At 40.6% G+C, this 18,420-nt stretch overlaps 1 protein-coding gene across 8 annotated transcripts in view; it reads left to right on the forward strand.

Moving 5' to 3' along the window:
* Positions 1-18,420, forward strand: part of RASGRP3 (RAS guanyl releasing protein 3) — a 110,354-nt gene that overhangs the window by 74,202 nt on the left and 17,732 nt on the right. For 7 of the 8 annotated variants that reach the window (XM_043468310.1, XM_043468305.1, XM_043468304.1 and 4 more), the window contains 6 exons: positions 1,138-1,285; positions 2,771-2,944; positions 3,333-3,449; positions 5,489-5,764; positions 12,946-13,023; positions 17,286-17,402. In XM_043468310.1, coding sequence (XP_043324245.1) covers positions 1,138-1,285; positions 2,771-2,944; positions 3,333-3,449; positions 5,489-5,764; positions 12,946-13,023; positions 17,286-17,402 — 910 coding nt within the window. The remainder of the gene's footprint in view (positions 1-1,137; positions 1,286-2,770; positions 2,945-3,332; positions 3,450-5,488; positions 5,765-12,945; positions 13,024-17,285; positions 17,403-18,420) is intronic. The other variant, XM_043468312.1, reaches the window with a different exon arrangement.

Below are 18,420 nucleotides of genomic sequence, written 5' to 3' on the forward strand. Positions count from 1 at the left end.
ACCTAAGAGATGCTCAGTACTTGGTTACTGAATCTAGTCTCCTATGCCCTTGCCACTGTGTTCTGTGGATCAGCATCTCTGGCATTACCTGGGGGCGGGAGCTCAATAGAAACATAGAATCTCATGCCCCACCCTAAAGCTACAGAATTGGAAACTGCATTTTAATAAGGTTCCCAAGTGATTCATATGCTCATTCAAATTCAAGATGCTCTGTACCATGGTGCTTCTCATGTCAGCCAGAGGCTGTGCAAATGTGGACCATAGCTGTGCCGTGAACTGATTAGCCCAGTAATTAGGAACTTGGTGCTATTAGGCTAGCATTTTATATTACTAGCTAACTTTACAGACAAAGATATTTTAGGGTTGTAAATATTATTATCCATATTGAAAATATATATACTTTTGTGTGTCCTAGGCATTCATACTCTAGTCTCCTTTCCTAAAATGCTTCTTCAAGAGTGATCCATGGTGAATGGTTCTGGAATTATTAGGGGTGTTGTTAAAAACATAGATTATTCAGCCCAACTCCTCTACTTACTAGCTATGTGAGCTTGGATAAATTTTTAACTTCTTTGTGCCTATATTTTCTCATCTATAAAATGGGAGTAATAATAGTATTACCTGATAGAGTTGTGAAGATTTAATGAGTTAATACCTGTAATTATAGTGGTGCCTGAGACATCAAGCATTTGATAAATGTTGATGTTAAAAAATAGATTATTCAGATTATTCATTCCTAGTAAATCAGAATGTCTGGTAGTGAGGTCCAGGCCTCTGTTTTTATAACAAGCTTTTCAGATAATCCATATGTTGCTGACCATATGGATTTTGGTGGTTTCTATCCCAACTATATATTGACAAAATCCCTCATGATTCAGACCTTACTGCTCACAAGAAAGACCAAGTAAGAGATTCTGGATGGATCCATGCAAACCAACCCTGTCTGGAGAAACAACTCGAAGTTTATGTTCTATTGGCAATGGGTCAGTGGGTTTCTCTTCAAACACGAAGGACAGGGCGTGTATTTCACACAAGCCCCTGGAAGCAGGCCAAGAGTTACAGAGTCAGTAGGTTAATAACTTCCATTGAGTGAAATGGGCTTTCAGCACATTGACCAGACTTGCTTTTCTTTCATAGTCCTTCCTATGACTGGATGAGAAGAGTCACACAGAGAAAAAAAGTATCCAAGAAGGGAAAAGCCTGTCTGCTGTTCGACCATCTGGAGCCCATTGAATTGGCCGAGCACCTCACTTTTCTGGAGCATAAATCTTTTAGAAGGATCTCAGTAAGAAACTGGACATTTATTCTTCCAAGGATAACAACCTCCATGCCAACTTTCCCAAGAGCTGCATTTTCATACTCTGAAGTGTTGGCAGCCTCTGTCACTGTGCTCCTCTGGAAAAGTGCCCTTAATTCACAGGAACAATCCCTTTTAACCAAAGATAAATATTATCCTGTCTTTCTTTTATGGCACAGGAGCTATATTTCTGTCGCTATTTTCAATGTCTCCTTTCATAGGATTAAAGCATGATTTTCTAAATACTCGGTGGAGATTTAACCATTCAAGGTTTATTTTGCTCCACTGATGTCTCCCAAGTGAATGCATTTGGCTGGGCCCTTCATTTGGGGGGAAGAAATATTTATTTAGGTTGGGATTTGTATAAATGCCTAATTATGGGTATAGGTTGAAATTAGGAACTGTAAGCTTTCTGAAGAATCTTAACATTAGGCTGTTTCTTTCTCAGGGATGGAGATCCTGGATTAAATTTTTCTTTCTTACTTTGTCTTGATAGAGTTCCTTCTCTACGACCCCTTTCTTCCTTTCGGCTGTGGTCTCTTCCCAGCCACCTACTCACTCACTCACTTTCCATTTGTTATAATATTTGCACAATTGTTCACAAGTAGCTTTTGTCTTTGTCTCACCAAGCTTTGGGCATGTCACTCCTTTTCCAAGATGCCAAAGAATGAATTACATTATTGCTTGCAAAGAAGAACATGAGGTCAGAAGTATGGATTTCTGAAAGACTGATTCTTTTCACTAAGTAATCCTTCTTGGAGAGGACCTTTTGAGTCCCCACAGGCAGGCCATGAGAGGAAACCTCGTGCCCTGTTAAATGATAGGAGGCTCTTGTGTATTAATATCTGATGACTCCCATGCTGACTTCAAGAAAATGTGTCTGTTTTGTAAAAGAGTGGCCTTACTTCAATTACTATTTTTTCTCTTCTTTTCTTGAGAACAATTTTGCAAGCTTATTCTGACTTGAAATTATGATTTTTATGTTCATTTCCTCTTCTTTAATGCATGCCATTGTATCTCAAACTTGCCCAACCACTGGAATCACCAGTAGTGGTGAAAAATGGAGATTCTTAGATTATTCCTCTGGAACAGTGATCCTTTTGGTCTAACAAGTTTCCTGAAACCAGTGTTTTAGCAAATGCCCCATGTGGATCTTAAGATCCAGCAAATTTTGGACTCACTGGAATGTGACTTTGAGTCTTATCCCTTGCTCTCCCCACCAACACTATGGTGTGTAATAATTGTGGGTCTGTGTATGGGAGAGTGAAATGCAGTGAAATAGCATGTTAAAGGTACAGATATAGTCATTATTCATAGTATATTCATATGTGTAAGATGCCATTGTAAGTGTGAAATGAAAGAAATAGTGATGTTATTGTGAAACATTGTCTCACCTCTTCCATGCAACATTCTAATTTATGATTTTTCAAAGACTCCATTATAACTCAGAGTCTCTGAATTTTCCTTTACTAGTTCACTGATTACCAAAGCTATGTCATCCATGGCTGCCTGGAGAATAACCCAACCTTGGAGAGATCTATTGCTTTATTTAATGGAATCTCTAAGTGGGTCCAGTTGATGGTTCTTAGCAAACCAACTCCTCAGCAAAGAGCAGAAGTCATCACAAAGTTTATCAATGTTGCCAAGGTATGTATATCTATTAATTAGACTGGGATTCTTAAAGGGTTCCAGATATTCATTCACTTGGTTGAGAAAAGTCATTGAAGAAATTTGGAATTCACAATGTAGAAGGCAATTAAACTACCCATAAACGTCTAATGAACAAATATACTTCTCTCATGCAAGAAGACTGCTTTTAATTGGCAACACTTGGAAGTATTTAATGTAGCTATGTTCTGTGAAAGGATTGGTATATTTTTCTAGTGAGTTTCGTTTGTATTTCATTTTGAATTGATATTGTTTTTCCTACATCCTTGTTATTAAAATTGTACATGACTTCATCTCCACTGCCAAAAGGTGAGAATAATTCAAAAATTGTTACAAAGTATTGAAGTTAACATTTTTTTTATTGCAGAAGCTCCTTCAGCTCAAAAATTTTAACACCCTGATGGCAGTGGTGGGAGGCCTCAGTCATAGTTCCATTTCCCGGCTCAAAGAGACCCATTCTCATCTTTCTTCAGAAGTTACAAAGGTACAGTGAATCAGATCATAATCTCAAGTAAAAAATTTGCTTGGAAATTGTTTAGAGGTAGGATGATCCTAACAAATGTCACTCAGAAGGGAAAAGTTTTCTTCTTAGACAATAGGAGGTTATAGCCATACCTCCTGGAAAAACAGAAGTGGCAGCAAGTGTTTCAATACAAATGCTTTTAAACCCTATTAACATATTGTAGTTGTAAATATTAAAAAAATGTGTATTTGGTGCTTGCTATGTGATCGGTGGGGTCGCAAAGTGTCAGACACGACTGAGCGACTGAACTGAACTAAACTGATGTGATTGGTATTGTGAAATACATGAAGGTTACAAGGCAAATAAGACAGATATCATTCCTGTTATCCCCTCCTCAAATGAAGTCATTGAACACCTAGTCTCTTCATAGCACTGGATTCAACATTGTATCTTGTATCTTCCATGGTAGAAGATACAAAAGAAGAGGGAGGAGACAGAAAGAAATCTTTTGTATAGAAAGCCTTCAGATTTATAGCTGAGTTTCCAGGAACAAAAATAATTTAAAACAACTATTGTTTCCCAAACTGAACTTTTTCCAGACCACAATTAAATTTTTCCTTATTGAGCAAAAAAGAACATTTCATCCTTATGAAAAGATTTCTCTGTAAAAGTGTACTTTGCTATATCAGTAAGGACACTTTCAGCTATAAGTTAAAAAAAATCTTGGAATTGCCTAAATAATAAGGAAATGGATTGTGTCACATACCTGAAAAGTCCAGAGGCAAGGCCAAGTCCACTCATGGGCTGATCAGAACTCTGGCTCAATTGCTCTGAATTCCTCTGAGTGTGAGGTTTTTGTTTTTGTTATTCATCAGACTGATTTCCCTCCTGACTGGGTTGTCTGCAACAATGGAAAAATTTTGCTCTTTTGTTTATGAAAGTTGGAAGTAGGGAAAACCCCTCTTTAGCTTTGCCCCCATGGAATAAAGACCTTCTTTTTTAGGCAGATTGGCCCATCTGAAATCACATGCCCCACCCCTGCGCCAATAATAGTATCCAGAGGAATACAACATGTAGATTGGCTTAACTCTGTATTCCTGAGCCAATCATAAACCAGAGGGATGAAATTATGATGATGGTAGATCAGAACCTATACTTGGACTTGGGCATGGAAATTGCTCCATCTGAGACACATGGGAAAGAGTATACTAGTCAAAGTTAGGGTCTATTAGGAAGGTCTGGTTGCCGTTAGACAACCAACAATAACTTGTTCATATGAACAGGAGAATTTAAGCCACAGAAGCACTGCTGACTAACTTCAAACACTGTACTCATTTCAAGTATAATGGGGCTCATTATGTGTTTCATTTTCCTTTAGATTAGTACTGAATTTCCAGTAGAGAGCAAAACATATTTTAAATGTGAAGAATAAGAACTCAATGGAAAAAATAGAAAAAAAAGAGAATTCAATGGAGGCTCATAGAGGCTTGGAACCACCAGTGTATATTGAAAAATTATTTATTCAAGCTACTCTTTCTTACAGAAAAAGAAAGCTAATGTCCCTAAAAGTGAAGTGACTTGCTTAAGGTCACCTTCTTACTTAGTGGCAGAGTCCAAAACCACAGCTATCTCACACATCAATATGACTGTTCCTGCCCCCATCCTGTCCCCTTCAAGTTATATCTTGAATGCAACTTTCTTGGAACTAGGAAATTTTAATATACTGCATATCTTAATATAATATATGCTTATTTGTTGGATTGTAATATTTCCATGAATTATTAAATACTTATATAATGATGCCATTTAACATCTCAACATCCCTAGTAGGTAGGCAGAGGTGTGGGCTATTTCTGTTTTGTAGCAGAATGGAACAGGCTGTCCAATTCATAGTCAGGTTTTCTAACTTTCTTTTTCCGGTTTAGTATCTCCCTGCATCAATGTTGGTGCAATCAATACTTCTCTTGGTAGCAGAGGAATTTCCTAGCCACACACTGTTGGGCCTGGGGGTGGGCAGAAGGGAAGGCCGTTTGAAAATCTACTTTTCCATCTGTTCCCAGAACTGGAATGAAATGACGGAGCTGGTCTCCTCCAACGGCAATTACTGTAATTACCGCAAGGCTTTTGCCGACTGCGACGGCTTCAAAATTCCAATCCTTGGCGTCCACTTGAAAGACTTGATAGCAGTCCATGTCATTTTCCCAGACTGGACAGAGGAGAACAAAGTGAACATTGTGAAAATGCACCAGCTCTCCGTTACCCTGAGTGAACTGGTCTCCCTGCAGAATGCCTCTCACCACTTGGAACCCAACCTGGATTTGATCAACTTGCTCACGGTGAGTTCAACGGGCTGGAGTTTGTGCTCCAATAGACTGGAGCTTGAACCTCACCTCCCAGGGGATGCAGGAAGATCCCCACCAGCAGTTCACAGTGAGGGCAAGGGAGGGGTTGGATGCGGGGTCAGTGGTTGGGAAGAAATCTCAAAGGAGGAAGGGTGGGGAAGCCACACCTGTAATTTGTGTAAATTCATACTGTTAAATATGATCTCCAAGCAAAGAAAATTCAGTTTGCTTTGAGGGTCCCAGTCTCTGCCCCCATAGCTCTGGTCACTGGAGTTCTTAGAGAGGCCCTTCAGCTCTGTCCTCGGTGCCTCACAATCCTGCCTCACACTTAACTAATTCATCACCCCCTTCCCTGTGCCCTCAGCTCACTGGCTTCTCCGGATCCTCACTGCACTGCTATAGCTGAAGCCTGGAGTAAAGCAGGAACCTCCTCTGAGATCTCCCTGCCCCCACTCCCACCAACCTCCCCTAACCACCAGAAGCACTTCCCAGTCTGGCCCTGGAGGCCCTTCAGGACTTGTTTTCTGACTCTTAGTCTCTCCTTGTTGCTGATTACCCGATCCCACATCATACCTGCTTTGAGGAGTATGGGACTTACGCTTTTCACCATTAATTGCTGCCTTCTACTTTCTAGCCATTGCATTTTCTTGGAAAATCCTTTCCTTACCCCTCCATCCCAACCTCCACCCCCCACCCCATGACTAGCTTAAATTTAAATGCCTCTCTCTTTATTTAAATGCTCTCCGGGAGCCTTCTGTTTCCCTCCAAAGCAGTAATGCATCTGTCACCTGTGTTGCCCTTGCACTTTGTACTTTCTTATCTACAGGAGGTACCACTTGACATTAGGGTTTTTTTTTTTTTTTCTGTCTACTTGCCTTATGCATCGCATGTCCACAATACCTTTCATAGTACCTGGCATATGTAGGGGCTCAACAGATGAATTGAATGCTATCTTTAGGAATGATGTAGGTTGGAAGAAGTTAACCCACTTCTCATCATTTTGGGCATTAGTGGCACACACAGTTAGCCAGTCTCTAGGTCCTAGCACTTTTAGATACACAGGTGTGTAGAAGAGAATATTTCCCATTGGCTGCTTCTTTGTCAGGGGGACAAGAGGCATAAGCAAATTCTCTCAGCCTAGCTGAAACAAGTGGAGGAGTAACTTCCTTGTTTGGGTTTATGACACTGTAGCATTTGAAACTTGGCTGCAATACTGAATTAACTACTTCCTTCCAATGGCCATAGGAAATGAAAACAACAATCCTCTGAAGCTCTGAAGGGCTAAAAAATCCTCTAGGGCTGCTGCATTGGAATAAGAGTGTGGTTCCTAGACCTTCTCACCCACTGTTCCTAGAACACATAATTGTCTACCAAAGAGTTGACCCCCTAGGTGTAGGCAATAATGGCAGCTGCCTTCTTCGTATAAAGCAGAAGTGGCCAACACACAGAAACACAAATCTCTTGGGGTTCAGATTGTGTGACAAATAATAAACACTGAGACATTCTCACTGGGGGCGGGGGGAACCTCACAATCACCCAGGCACCTGCATTTATTAATCATTTGCCATGTAAATCTGTTTCTATGAATAAGTGACCAGAGTCGCAGCCCCAATCAGACTGTGTAAACCCACACACACAGGTGATGTCTGCAGACCAGTCTCAGGGTGTAGCCGAGGTTTCAGGTGTCTTTATTCAGACTGTCTCCCTGAGGTGGAGGATAACTTCACATAGCAGCTGCCTACATCTGGGCAGTTTCTCATCTGGAAAAAAGATAATGATAGAGTAGGGGAGATAATTTTTAATTGTAAAGGCAGCAAGCAACATCATGACAGAGAAATCTTAAAGGATTTTGAATGAAATTTTGGGATGCCAATAGAAAAGCTGAACTCCAGAAGTAAAAGCTAAGAAATAATTGGGTTTTACTGAGAAGGAAAGAAAAAAGAAAAAACCCTCAATCTCTAGCTATCTCTCTCTCTCTCAGAAACGGAAGGAAAATTTAGAAGCCACCAGGCATCACATTTAGTCAGAGCAGTGGTGGTAGACTGTAGTATCCTGGCCAGAATCCCTGATGGGAGATATAGCTGTTAACCTTGCCTCTGCAGTTTTTTAGCTTTGTCTCCTTGCTCACTGACTTTGGATTTTTTTTCCTAAAGAGTTTTGTGCTCATTTGTGAGGTCTCACCCAGTTCTAAACTTCTGTGGTTCTAGATGTAAGGAATGGTGGAGTCTTGGGACTAAGGAACCCTATCCCGTGGTTCCAGCCCAGCACGCATCAGGATAGCAGATTTCCAGAGATTCGCACAATCATCAAGTCAGCTCCTACTTGAAGCCAAGAGCCTTACTCTCTCCTCACAACCAAGGAGAAAGTTCATTCTTCATGGCCATAGGCAGATTAATCTCCTCAGAATCAGGGTGGAGGAGGCTCCCAGGAGGTGTTCCCTGGAGCCCAGTGAACATTTCATGAACCACGTACTTGTTGGGATGAGAACCATGTGATTGACAGCAGCTGCCCAAATGCATGTGAGGTCATTTTTAGGCACAGCATTGAAGGGGTGATTCTTTCTGCTCCAAGACCCTAGGTCAAGTTTCTGCCTGAAGTGATTGCTTCTAAATATGGCCCCTGGTGAGGAAGCTGATATCAATTGAGAGCTCCAAAATATGTATAGCAATGCTTGAACTTTCTGTAGTAATCGATTCCAGTTTTCACAGCACTTTTCACATACATTGCCTCAGTAGATTCTCACACACACCCTGTGATGTAGTCTGGGTCGGTCAGAGGGCGTAACATCACCCCTGCTCCTTCCTGTTTTAGAAATGAAGAAGCTGAGAGTCATAAAGGACAAAAAAGCTTGCAAATAACCAACTTCTGAATGCCCAGTTTGGATGTTTCTCTCTTTCACGCTCTGATGGACATTTACTCAGTAATGTGGGAATATTGCTGATATTTATTTTATTTTGCATCTTTGAAACTTAAATAATCTCTCTTTTCATGGGTGTCAGTTGTGTCCAACTCTTTGCGACCCCGTGGACTGTACAGTCCATGGAATTCTCCAGGCCAGAATACAGGAGTGGGTAGCCTTTCCCTTCTCCAGGGGATCTTCCCAACCCAGGGATCGAACCCAGGTCTTCCACATTGCAGATGGATTCTTTACCAGCTGAGCCACAAGGGAAGCCCAAGAATACTGGAGTGGGTAGCCTATCCCTCCTCCAGGGGATCTTCCTGACCCAGGAATCGAACCGGGGTCTCCTGCACTGCAGGCAGATTCTTTACCAACTGAGCTTTGAGGGAAGCATGTAAAGAACAAGTTAATTACAAAACAAAATCTATGTGAGCAGGGACTCTGTTTGCCATTTTTATGATCATAACCTTAGCCCCCCAAACAGCACTGGGCACATGAAGAAAAGGTGACCATACCACCAAACTGCTGTGATTTAGGTTATTCCCTGTTTGATGGAAGATCTGGAGAAGACCCTTTCCATTGTGATCCTAATTCATGTAACCAGGAGCTTTCAGACTGAGGCTTCTTGTTTTACGGTACATGAAATAGTCTGATTTTTTTTCATAGTATTTTTAGATCTATCAGTTACGTTTACCATTCTGAGTATATGCAAATAACTGGAAAGCCCCTGTATTTTTACAATTGAAGAAGAAGAGGAGGAGGAGGAGGGAGAGGAAGAGGCAGAATTGTAAAAATTGTGAATGGAGATAATTTGATGATCAAGTGTGTGTTGTTTTACAATTCTCCAGTCAAGGCAATGTCAGTCCTAAGATGCAGACTAAATCCACAGCCATCTCTGCTGATAGGCTTGGATGTAAAAGCAACAACCTGAAACAGTGACTCAGAACATTTTTCAGAAACAACCAAACTTAAAATGTTAGACAGAAATAAACATTTTTAAAATCCCATTGACAAGCTGCCTCTATTATTAAAAAGGTGTGTAGGAAGTAGAACAGGGCCATAAGGCCCCGAGGAGATCCAAGAAAGCAAGTAAGATTGTGACTGGGAAAGCAGAGAGATGGCAGGACTGACCCAGATGGCAGCTCTGTATTCATGGTTGAACACTGTGGCTGCTATATTGATTGGAAGCCAAACCCTGCAGTTCCCTTCTGTGTGACCCTCTGAAACAAACTGCAGTGGACACATACTAGCTCATTTAATCTTCCCAACAATCCTGGGAGGGAACTATTATTGATTCCCATTTTACAGATTGAGACAGACTCTAAGGGCTAAAACTAACACAACATTGTTAATCAACTATATTCCAGTAAAAAAAAAAAAATCTTTTTTAAAGGTTAATGACTTGCTTAGGTTCATACTGCCACTAATGAATGGAAAGCAAACCTTGGAAGAAAACCAAAACAGTTGCATCATGGAGTCAGCTATCTGTTCATTTGACACAAGAAAATCCCCAAGGATGTTCTGTATCTTTTGAAAGAGCATCGCCCCTCCTTGGTGTGTGGCATATTTAGGTTTTTGGTTGGATGTTCTTGCACTGCCATCTTCTCTTCTCCAGCAGATGCCAGTGCCATCATTAGAGGAGGAGTCAGGAGAACAGGAGCATACTCACTAAAGCCCGGGTTAACTCCTGATATCGAGTAATTCGGAAGGAAGAAGTCACTCAGTTTTCTAGGTGGCATTCACAATGCAAGGTAGCGAACTAGGACAGGGATTATGGGGGCAGAAAAGACAGGTATGCTCTTTGCTTTCGTGAGGCTTGGAGATCAGCAGAGTCTTCTACTGTGGAATTTACAAAATGGTCAGCGACTTTTCATGGCAGATGTGCTTTATTTGACCCACAAGGACACATAAAAATTTTTTTATTATTAGATGCTAGTGCTTAAAATGGGAGTATTTCATATAACAGTCCAGATCTGTGACTTCTTTTGATAAATTGGAAGATGTGGCAACTGTCAGCCTGATGACAGTTTGCCTTAGCTGAGTAGTAGCTGTCCCCCATTCATCAGAGCTCACATCCGCCCCCTTGCTTCCCTAACCCAGAGATCCAGGGTCCGATTCCACTTACCAGCACAAATTTTTCTTATTGTTGGGCTAAGAGGAAAGATCCCCAAGTTAATCACATTGCAAAACTCTTTTGCCAAATTCTCCGTTGTACCAATGTCTCTATCACAATCTCCCTTTCACGCATCTTCTTTTACTCCATTATACAGTAGGCTGGCTCCTAAAAGCATTTGTTTGTGACATGGGGCTAGTTCCTTTCCAGCAAAAAGTCAGGGCCCCTGGAGGTAGAAGTGACCGCTCTTCAGGGGAAGGTGAATACAATGTGCATTCTTTGTGAGCAGGATTTTCCTGATCTGAAATGATACTGGGGTAATTTTGTAGTAAAGTCAGTTGTCAATTTTATTATGCTCAGAAAACACCTTTAGATGACAAAGTCTAGGTAAAGCAATACATGATCAGATGAGTGAAATTCTTAACTTACATGTTATGTTTAGTAGGTAGAATAGTGACTAGAATGGCCCTCACCATATATTAGGTGGCCGATAAATATTTGTTCAATGAACGCTGCAAGAATGCCGTTTTATAATGCCAGCTTCTTCTTTTTTTAAAATGAGATAAAACAGAAAGATAAATTCTTCAAAGATATCCTTTGCCTCTGAGTTTTCTCTTGCTTCCTTCTTCTTTCTCTTCCCTCTCATTCCATACCCGTACACATTAAGCCTTTATCTAATTTATCTAAACCTTTTTTTAATTGAGTTTTTAAAGTTTGAATTTTTTCCTAGGTAGAAAACGATTTAACTTTTTTGGCTGCGTCGGGTCTTAGTTGTGGCTCTTGCGGGCTGTTTCTTGGTGGTGTGCGTTGTCTCAGCCTGGTGGAATCTTTAACTGTGGCACGTGGCCTTAGTCCCCCAACCAAAGATCGAACCTGCGTACCCTACATTGGAATGCGGATTCTTAACAACTGGACTCCCAGGGAAGTCCCTAAGCTTTTATTTTTAGACGAAATATATTAAAGGAAAATTTTCATGCTTAAATGGTCAGAGAAAGGATAGGGCACATGGTTCTCTTCCCTGATGATGCCATGGTATGATTCATCTTAACAGTGAAGGGCATATATGGGAATTATCCAGGCTTATTTAAGTCTTATGCATTCTGTTTTAGGTGAATGAGACCATGCATTTTAAGGTTTTATAGATTTTATCCGTACTCTTCAGTCTTGGCATATGTTGTCATCCTTGCCTATCCTGTTTTTTCTCTCGGAAGGTCCCAGTTTACAAATTCCTCTGTGAATCCATTCTGATCTTTTCAGTCTTCCGTGGTCCCTCCACACAATAATAGGAGTAGTTTTAGTAGCTGTAACAATAACAATGACAGCAACAACATCAGATTACATTTGCTGAGACGTCACTGTGTACCAGGCCCTGTGTGAAGTTGTCTACATGCAGTATTTCGTTTGATCCTGATAAAAATCCAGTTAGATAAGGGATTTTTGTGATCGCTCCCATTTTACAGAAGTGGAAACTGAAGGTCAGAGAGAAAACAACTGGCTCAAGGATCACAGAGTTAACTAGAGACAGGCTTAGGATTTGAGCTCAGGTCTCCAAAACCTCTCCGCCATGCTTATACACGCTGCTCCACGAAAAGTTCCTACAGCACTTATCGTGGGACAGCGTCCTCACATTTAGCTTTTGTTGCCTTTTGTTGATATGAATATATCTTTTTGTGTTCAGGTCCTATTTATTCAAATAGTGTCAGGCCCTTGAGGGCAGAAATGACTTTATACCATTTTGTATCACCAGAACCTAGCACAATGCTCGGAAATAATAGAAACCTTTTAATTGCTCCTTTATTTCTACAGTTCTCTAATCAAACCTCTAAGACAGCACTGATTCCGTGTCCAAGTCTTATTTTATGCACTTGTCCTATTCTATAACATCAAGGATTCCTGATCTCTGGCTCTTAGGAGCTTGGTTCTTAGGAACTGCTCAATAATTATTGAGAAATTGAATCAATGGTTCTTAAATGCTGATGACCATACTAGGTTTAACTTTTTTCTTTTTGAAATTTCATTTCCACCTTAGCATGCTATCTTTTTAATGTTCTACGTTCAGTGCACTACATTGGCCCCAAGCATTTGGTTTGAAGAAATTTCAGCAATGTAAATAAGTAAATAAATAATTCAGCATTCTGATTTATCCCTTCTAATTTGTTGTAGCTTTCTCTGGACCTCTATCACACAGAAGATGATATTTACAAACTATCACTGGTTCTGGAGCCTAGAAATTCTAAATCGGTAGGTATTGCTTTCTCTCTAAGGATTAGTGATAAACACCATTATTTGTCATTTATAATAATTGCCCATTACAATAGTGCTATGTGGTCTAAAGATTGAGGAATATAAAAAAATCTATATTCTCATTTTACCAGTGGAACAGCTTAGCCCTGACAGATAATTATCTCTTCACTTCACAGGCTAACAAAGAAAAACATCATTTCCAATTACTCTGTTTTATTCTTGATCTTCCATGTTCCTTCTGAGAACTACCTACATATAGGGCTAAAAAAAAAGAAGTGGTAATAATAACTCGTCTTAATGTTAAAGATCATTCTGACCCTTCCAGGCTTTTTTAAAAGCCTATTCAACATAAAATTAGATTTAATAAATTTTAAATACCCTAATCATAAATCACAAATTTCTCTACTAATGATTGACCCAACTCAGAATTTCAATATCTCATTAGGATAGCACCTCACTTAATTGATAGTTGACTCTTAGTAAAGAAGCATTATACAATGAGTTGAAGAAATTGTATTACTGAGTGTACACTGCTCATTACTTTTAGCAAGTAGACTGTAGCTCAAATATGTTTTACACTGGGAAGAAAAATATCAGGATGAATATGAAATTTACAATAAGGATGAAGTTTGCATGATGAAGAAAAAATTTCTATCTGTTTCTTATATATATATATCCTGAGATCAGTTTTCTTACAAATGTCTCATTCATTACCTTCATTCCAGTTGAGTTCTGTGGTGTGTTGCCAGCAACTCTAGACTCCAAGTCTGTTCATCTGATAGTACCCACTACAATTCTGAACCATTGAACTGAAAGAGGCAGAATGACTGTGAATGCTGTTCACAGCGAAGGGAAGGTGGGAGAGCATAAACTTGAGTCTGAGTCAGTTGACCCAGTAGCATCTGTTCTTAAAATAATGAGTGGTGTTTCCATCACTATGTTCCCCTCCTTGCCAGTCCCAAGAGGCTCATCTTCTGGGGACACTGCAGAACTCAGCCTTATGGAAAGATACAGCACAGACAAAGGGAGGGATTAGGGCCAGACTCTTCAAAATTAGCATGATAAAGAGAGCTAGAAAGAAAGGTGGACTTCCCAGGTGGTGCAGTGGTAAAGAATCTGCCTGCCAATGCAGGAGATGAAGGTTTGATCCCCAGGTCGGAAAGATCCCCTAGAATAAGAAATGACAACCCATTCCAGTGTTCTTGCCTGGGAAATCCCATGGACAGAGGAGACTGGCAGGCTACAGTCCATGGGGTCACAAAGAGTCGGACACAACTGAGCACAAATACAAGCAAGAAAGAAAGGTAATGTTACTGAAAAAGGGAATTCATAGGCTTCTCTTTCATTCCATAGCTCTGGTGTGATGAAGCTGTCCTGTACGTGCACACACAGCATTGCCACCTCCTGACACCTTCCTTTATCTGTAACCAGGCATCTTAATTGCTGCCTGTTGGTTGTTGAATGCCTGGCAGGTCATAATATGTATGTTATCTCATTGACTCTGTTAAGCAATGAGATAACTCACAGAGTCTAGTGAGCATAGGTATCTTCGACACAGCCAGTAAGCAGGAGAATTTGGATTCCTCTTGGGACTGTCTGGCTTCATCACCTGTGCTTTTTCCTATGATGCTTCTCATCATTTCCCCACCATCTCTTGTTCAGAAACAGGGTAGGACCATGTTAGCATACATGCCTGATTTGTGCCCTTTAGATTTACTTTATTTTCAGTATCAAGTTTTGCCAATTTTAGGAGATATTTCCATCATATATATATATCTTTAAAAAGTATTTTTTTATTTGATTGCACCAGGTCCCAGTTGTGGCAAATGGGATCTTTGCAAAACATAGGATATAGTTCCCTGACCAGGAATTGAACCTGGGCCCCCTACATTGGAAGCATGGAGTCTTAGCCACGGGACTACCAGGGAAGTCCCAAAAAAGTGTTTTTATCTCTTATCAAAGCAGAAGCTTTTGAAGACCTTTCTAAGTGCTAAAATCCTGTGTTGTTTAGTCGCTCAGTCATGTCCAACTCTTTTATGACCCCATGGGCTGTAACCCTCCAGGCTCTTCTGTCCTTAGGATTCTCCAGGCAAGTATACTGGAGCGGGTTGCCATTTCCTTCTCCCGGGGAATCTTCCTGACCCAGGGATCAGACCCCTGTGTCCTGCATTGGCAGGCATATTCTTTACCACTCCACCAGGGAAGCCCCCTAAAATGAAAATTCTATGAAAACACATTTCCCAATCCCTTTCTGTCTCTTCTCAAAGTGGAATGTCATCCTATTTTGTATTTAGTGTTTGATGCGTGTTGGGAAGTAGCGAACAATTTCCAGTCAAGATTATTACTGAGAGCCTGTAGCTTTTGCGTGCTTAAAGCTAGAGCTGGCCGACCTCACCTACTTAGTCTCAGAGCTTCTTGACCTTTTTCTCTTCACAATGGCATCCTTTGTGCCTCCCTAGTTTTTGTTTTACTTCATGTCTCAGCTTTTTCATGCTACCTCTAGGTCAAAAGAAATGCCTTATATTTCTACTTATAGAATAGTTAGGTCCAAGCAACTAAATATGTATAAATATTGATATTCTAATGACTTAGTACCTGCTTGAAAAACACACACTGAAAAAGATATTATTTTTATTTCATTCTTAAATAACCACAAATACTAATGTTAGGCATTGTACAATTTTTTAAATCTTGGAATCATATTGCTACTGTTATCCTTATTGCTTGTTCCAGATTGGTTTTTTTCTTCACAAAGATATGATATCATTGGTAGAAACATAGCATGATTTAATGGGTGAATTTTGTAGTTTGTGTGGAGTCCAACAACTGTTGAGTATAGCTATATTTCCCTTTGAAGTTTGAAATATCTTCTGGTATCCCTCTGAGTTTATGATAGTGCTTTGGGGAGAGGGTATCCCCCTCCTTGACCAAGTACCAAGGGAACCAAGGGTTTAGTCCTTTGTCATATCAATAAGATGAAAGACTTGACTGAAAGAGCCAAGATGGGCCTGTGTGTGTGTGTGTGTGTGTGTGTGAGAGAGAGAGAGACTGTGTGAAAGGGTGACCATATTCAGATGGCAGATATTTTTTGTTTTATTTGTAGCCCACATCCACCTCACAACATTAGTAGAGGCGTAAAACCATATAGTTACACCTCAGCTCCCCTTGCAAAAATGTTTGTTCCAAACTCAGTGTCCAATTAAAAAAAAAAAAATCTGCTAATACATGTTTGTATGTAGGCACCAGAAAAAATATTTCATTGTGTGAGAGTCCAAGGGAGAGGACACAACGTGCACAGCACTCTTGGCTGGTCTCCTGATAGGACTGTTTTGTGCTTGTGTCGTATAAACGTATTATGCATTATTGCCACCATCTTCTCACATTCTTAAGTGAAAATATCTTGCAAGAAGGTGGTAACACCTTTGGAGAAAACAAGTTGCACTGAAGAGGGCCCAAGGGAGCTAGTGATTATTCAAACCATCAAGAAGTGATTAAGCATATTGAGAGAGACGCTGGCAAGATGGCATAAACTTGGCTGTGCACTGCGGCCTGCTTGCCACACACACCTAATTTATCACTAGCCCTGAGTATTAAAGAATTAGATAACTGGTGTTTCATAGGCTTTCCATTATACAAAAAAAAAAAAAACCCAAAAAATAACTGTATGGAATGTTATAGAGATGTTTACCAGTGTTTTAGTATTATTTAGGGAACTTGGATAGGATTTTTGGATGAGCAATGTTTTTTCCCCACCTAAAATAATGCAATCTAGGCTCCTGCTAAACAAAACACACTATCCAAATATGTATTTGGTTACAGATTAGATTCTACCGACAAAATATTCCATTAACGTTTTCGTTGATGTTTGTTTTAAAAACATTTAAGTGTGACACAAATATAATTTTCTACTGATGTGAACATGCAAAACTCACATGTCTTTCTCAGTGTCCCTCGTCCAGATTGCTCAAAGTCCCAGATAAAGTTGAAAAACGTGTGTGTTTTCCATGTGTAAAATAGCTAGCTAGTGGGAAGCTGCTGTCTGGCACAGGAAATTTAGCTTGATCCTCTGTGATGGCCTAAGAGGGGTGGGCTGAAGGTGGAAGTCGGGAGGCAGCCACAAGAAGGAGGGGATATATGCACACATGGAGCTGACTGACGTTGTTACACAGCAGAAACTAACACAACACTGTGAAGCAATCATACTCCAATTTAAAAAATTAATCAAAAAACTTTTTTTTAACGTGTGTGTTTTCTGTCAGCAGCCTACCTCCCCTACGACGCCCACCAAGCCTGTGGTTCCCCTGGAGTGGGCCTCAGGAGTGATGCCGAAGCCAGATCCTACAGTCATAAACAAGCACATAAGGAAATTAGTTGAGGTAAGTGAGCCCTAAGAGGCCCCTTTCTCTTTCCAGAATGTTCTCTGGTACCAGCCTAGGTATCAGCTGGAGTCCATTAAAACAGCCCTCTGGCAGGTAGGAGAAATTCAACAGACACTTAGCTCCACCTGGCCATGGTTTCTGGGGGAAGACTCTCCCAGGAAGGCCCCCTTTCTCCTTTCTTTCTGTGGGTTCTCACTTGTCCAAATACTCACAGCTACTTAGAACTCCTGTCTTCCCCAGGCATTTGGCACATTTGTCATTGCCCCTGCAACCCAAAGGACTGTTTGAAGGTTAGAATCTACTCATTAAAAATCCACATGGGGGGACTTTCCTGGTGGTCCAGTGGTTAAGAATCCACCTTCCAATGCAGAGGATGCGGGTTCAATCCCTGGTGGGGGCACTAATATCCCACAGGCCACAGGGCAGTTAAGCCTGTGAGCTGCAACTTCTAAGCCCGTGTGCCACAATGAAGACCCAATGCAGTCAAAAAAAAAAAAAAAAAACAACAAGAAACAACCCACGTGGATCATAATAAAATGCTTGATAAATTGGTTACCTGAGGGTAGGAGGAAAATCCTGCAAGGAAATCGTTTCTTCAGCTTTGTATGTTTGGAGGTCTATGACACAGCAACATAATACCATTTAGGTAAGAAACATCACTTAATGAAGGGCAAGATGATGTCAGAGTTTTCCATGGAAACAAAGAGTAGATGCACCACTGTGGGGAAGATGGAAAGCACCTTTCTCAGGTGCTAGAAACTGTGATTATTGATTACACATCTACCTTTGAGGATCAGTATATCCTCAGGTACAACAGAAACAAGTCTTTGGTATAGAATGTACTCTTTGCTGGGAAAGAATGTTGACAGAAAAAGAATGTTCTACATCTTGGATCATCCACAAAACCATGAGGTGCTGATAGAAAAGTTTCATGGAGCATGTGAGGCAGAAAGGGAGGAAGGGGTGAGGGAAGATGATGACAAAGCCATAAGGTCCAGGGGGGACCACATGATGA

This window comes from Cervus canadensis, chromosome 5 (genome assembly GCF_019320065.1).
Source record: "Cervus canadensis isolate Bull #8, Minnesota chromosome 5, ASM1932006v1, whole genome shotgun sequence".
In the NCBI taxonomy this organism is placed as follows: Eukaryota; Metazoa; Chordata; class Mammalia; order Artiodactyla; family Cervidae; genus Cervus; species Cervus canadensis.